Genomic DNA, 1,935 nt, shown 5'->3' on the forward strand with positions numbered 1-1,935 from the left:
TTATTCGATAGGCAAACTTTGCAGCATACTATGAAGCCATTTAAGATTATTGTTATAATTTCTGTTCTCGAGCCTTTTTTTGATTTCCTGAGCTACCGCCGTCATTAGTTTGAACACTTCTGCTGATCGTTGGCAGGTGGTATTTTTCAAAATTTGCATCTATATAAAAATATTGTATAAAGTAAAAGCTGTATGTCATAACATAACAAACATCTGCCGGGTTACATAAAAAAAAAATGACAATTTAATAGTTCATTAAATTTGAATGGAATATTCAAGTAAAAATATGTATACATATTCTTTTTGTGTATTTTAATCAACTTTAAATGTCTTTTATCAACATACTGCATAAATTTCAATATTTATGCACAATATTTAATAGGGTATAAGGTATATATTGATTTGCTACACATAGCTTAATTACTCAAAAAACGTATGACACATGTGCACTGTGCGATTGAAATTTTGTTAAAAGAACTAAAAAATACGCTGGGCTTTTATGTAGCCCAGCAATAGTATATAAAGCACAAATCGATTCGCATACTTTATGAATTTGTTTTTTCATCTCTGTCAATTTGTCTCCGTCCTCCCTGACGGCTTGATCGAGTTTATTTATGATAACCCTATTGTCTGAGTTTTTTTTCTGATATTGTAATTGTCTTGCATAGCAAAAGTTGCTTTGGTCTAAGTTGAATTTAGTTTTATACCGTGCAATTTCTACTTGCTCTTTGACTTTTTCGTTCGACTGTATCATTTTTACCAGCATATCTTTTTGATCTTGCCGCATTGCGACTTCGGCGAACGACTTCAAAGTGTCATCTTTCATATCATCCAAAAGATTGTTTGCAACGATCCAATTGCGTTTCAATTCATTTAATTTCTATAGAAAACAGCATTACAATTAATGTTTTATTATTAAATTTATCATTAATATATAATTAATCATTTAAGTAAAAAGTACTTTTTTCATAACTCTGTTTTGAGGCAGAACTTGAATTATAGGCGCTTGTATAATACACGTCACACTCTTGACGACGGTTTTTTTCATCACTTCAAGATGATAGTTGCTTTCGTTCCTCAAGTGTAGCCGCCGTGTCGCCATTATACGCCCAGCTGTGTACAGCTCAGTTTCTTGATCTTGCTACAAAAATATAATCAAAACAAACACTTTTTTTTTCAAAAAAAAAAAAAGAAGTACAAGTGACCTGTAGGTAACTTACTTGTAAAATTTCCATTTCAATAATCAACTGTCCCATCTTTTCCAAAAATATTTGCCTGCGTATATTTTTTTCCGACAAAGATTTGTATTTGCCTATGGTGAAATCTAAATTTGCTTCCAACTCTTCGAGAACTTTATTGTACTTTACTTGTCTGATCTCCATAGTCTCATCGAACATACGCTTGAACTCTTCCAAGATCTTTAGTGTCTTATCTCTTTCGATTTCTTTTTCATTAATTATTTTTTGTTTTTCACGTATCTGCTCGGCGAACTCGCGAAGTACATCTAATCGGTTTTGACGAGTCGTTTGGTACTCGACATTATGTTTGTCTCGGAGTTCTTCTAGTCGATTGCATTTCGAACGTACCGCAGCCAACTCTCTGTTGTAATTAACCAGATCCTCTTCATAATCTACACGGTTTCGTTTTTTTTCCGGTGGCGCAGTCACGGTGGACTTTTCGGTAGGTTCACTTTTTTTACCTTTTTTCTTAGCCATTCTTTTGCCGTCATAAATCAATAAAACAGTGTACAATTGTATTGAGTTGAAATAAAACTTTGATACGCTATAATTTTAAACATTTTATGTATTTTCATATTGCTAAGTAAAATTATCACCGATATTAATTACAAAGTTACAAAATTACTATTTTCTTAATCACAATTCGTACAATAATAAATATTGTTTATTTGGCCAATATTTAATCACATACAAATGT

At 31.9% G+C, this 1,935-nt stretch overlaps 1 protein-coding gene across 1 annotated transcript; it reads right to left on the reverse strand.

Annotated features, from left to right (window-relative positions):
- Positions 1-1,735, reverse strand: LOC126841692 (uncharacterized). Its single transcript, XM_050578284.1, has 4 exons — positions 1,221-1,735; positions 962-1,141; positions 545-880; positions 1-159 (listed from the first exon to the last, which is right to left on the reverse strand). The coding sequence occupies exons 1-4, from the start codon at positions 1,713-1,715 to the stop codon at positions 1-3; spliced, it is 1,170 nt and encodes a 389-aa protein (XP_050434241.1). The 5' UTR covers positions 1,716-1,735.
- Positions 1,736-1,935: the final 200 nt, after the last annotated feature.

This window comes from Adelges cooleyi, unplaced genomic scaffold (genome assembly GCF_023614345.1).
Source record: "Adelges cooleyi isolate 19-005CV unplaced genomic scaffold, UGA_ACOO_1.1 ACOO_flye_CR_arks_rails_tigmint_CR_PRNA_108, whole genome shotgun sequence".
Taxonomy (NCBI): domain Eukaryota; kingdom Metazoa; phylum Arthropoda; class Insecta; order Hemiptera; family Adelgidae; genus Adelges; species Adelges cooleyi.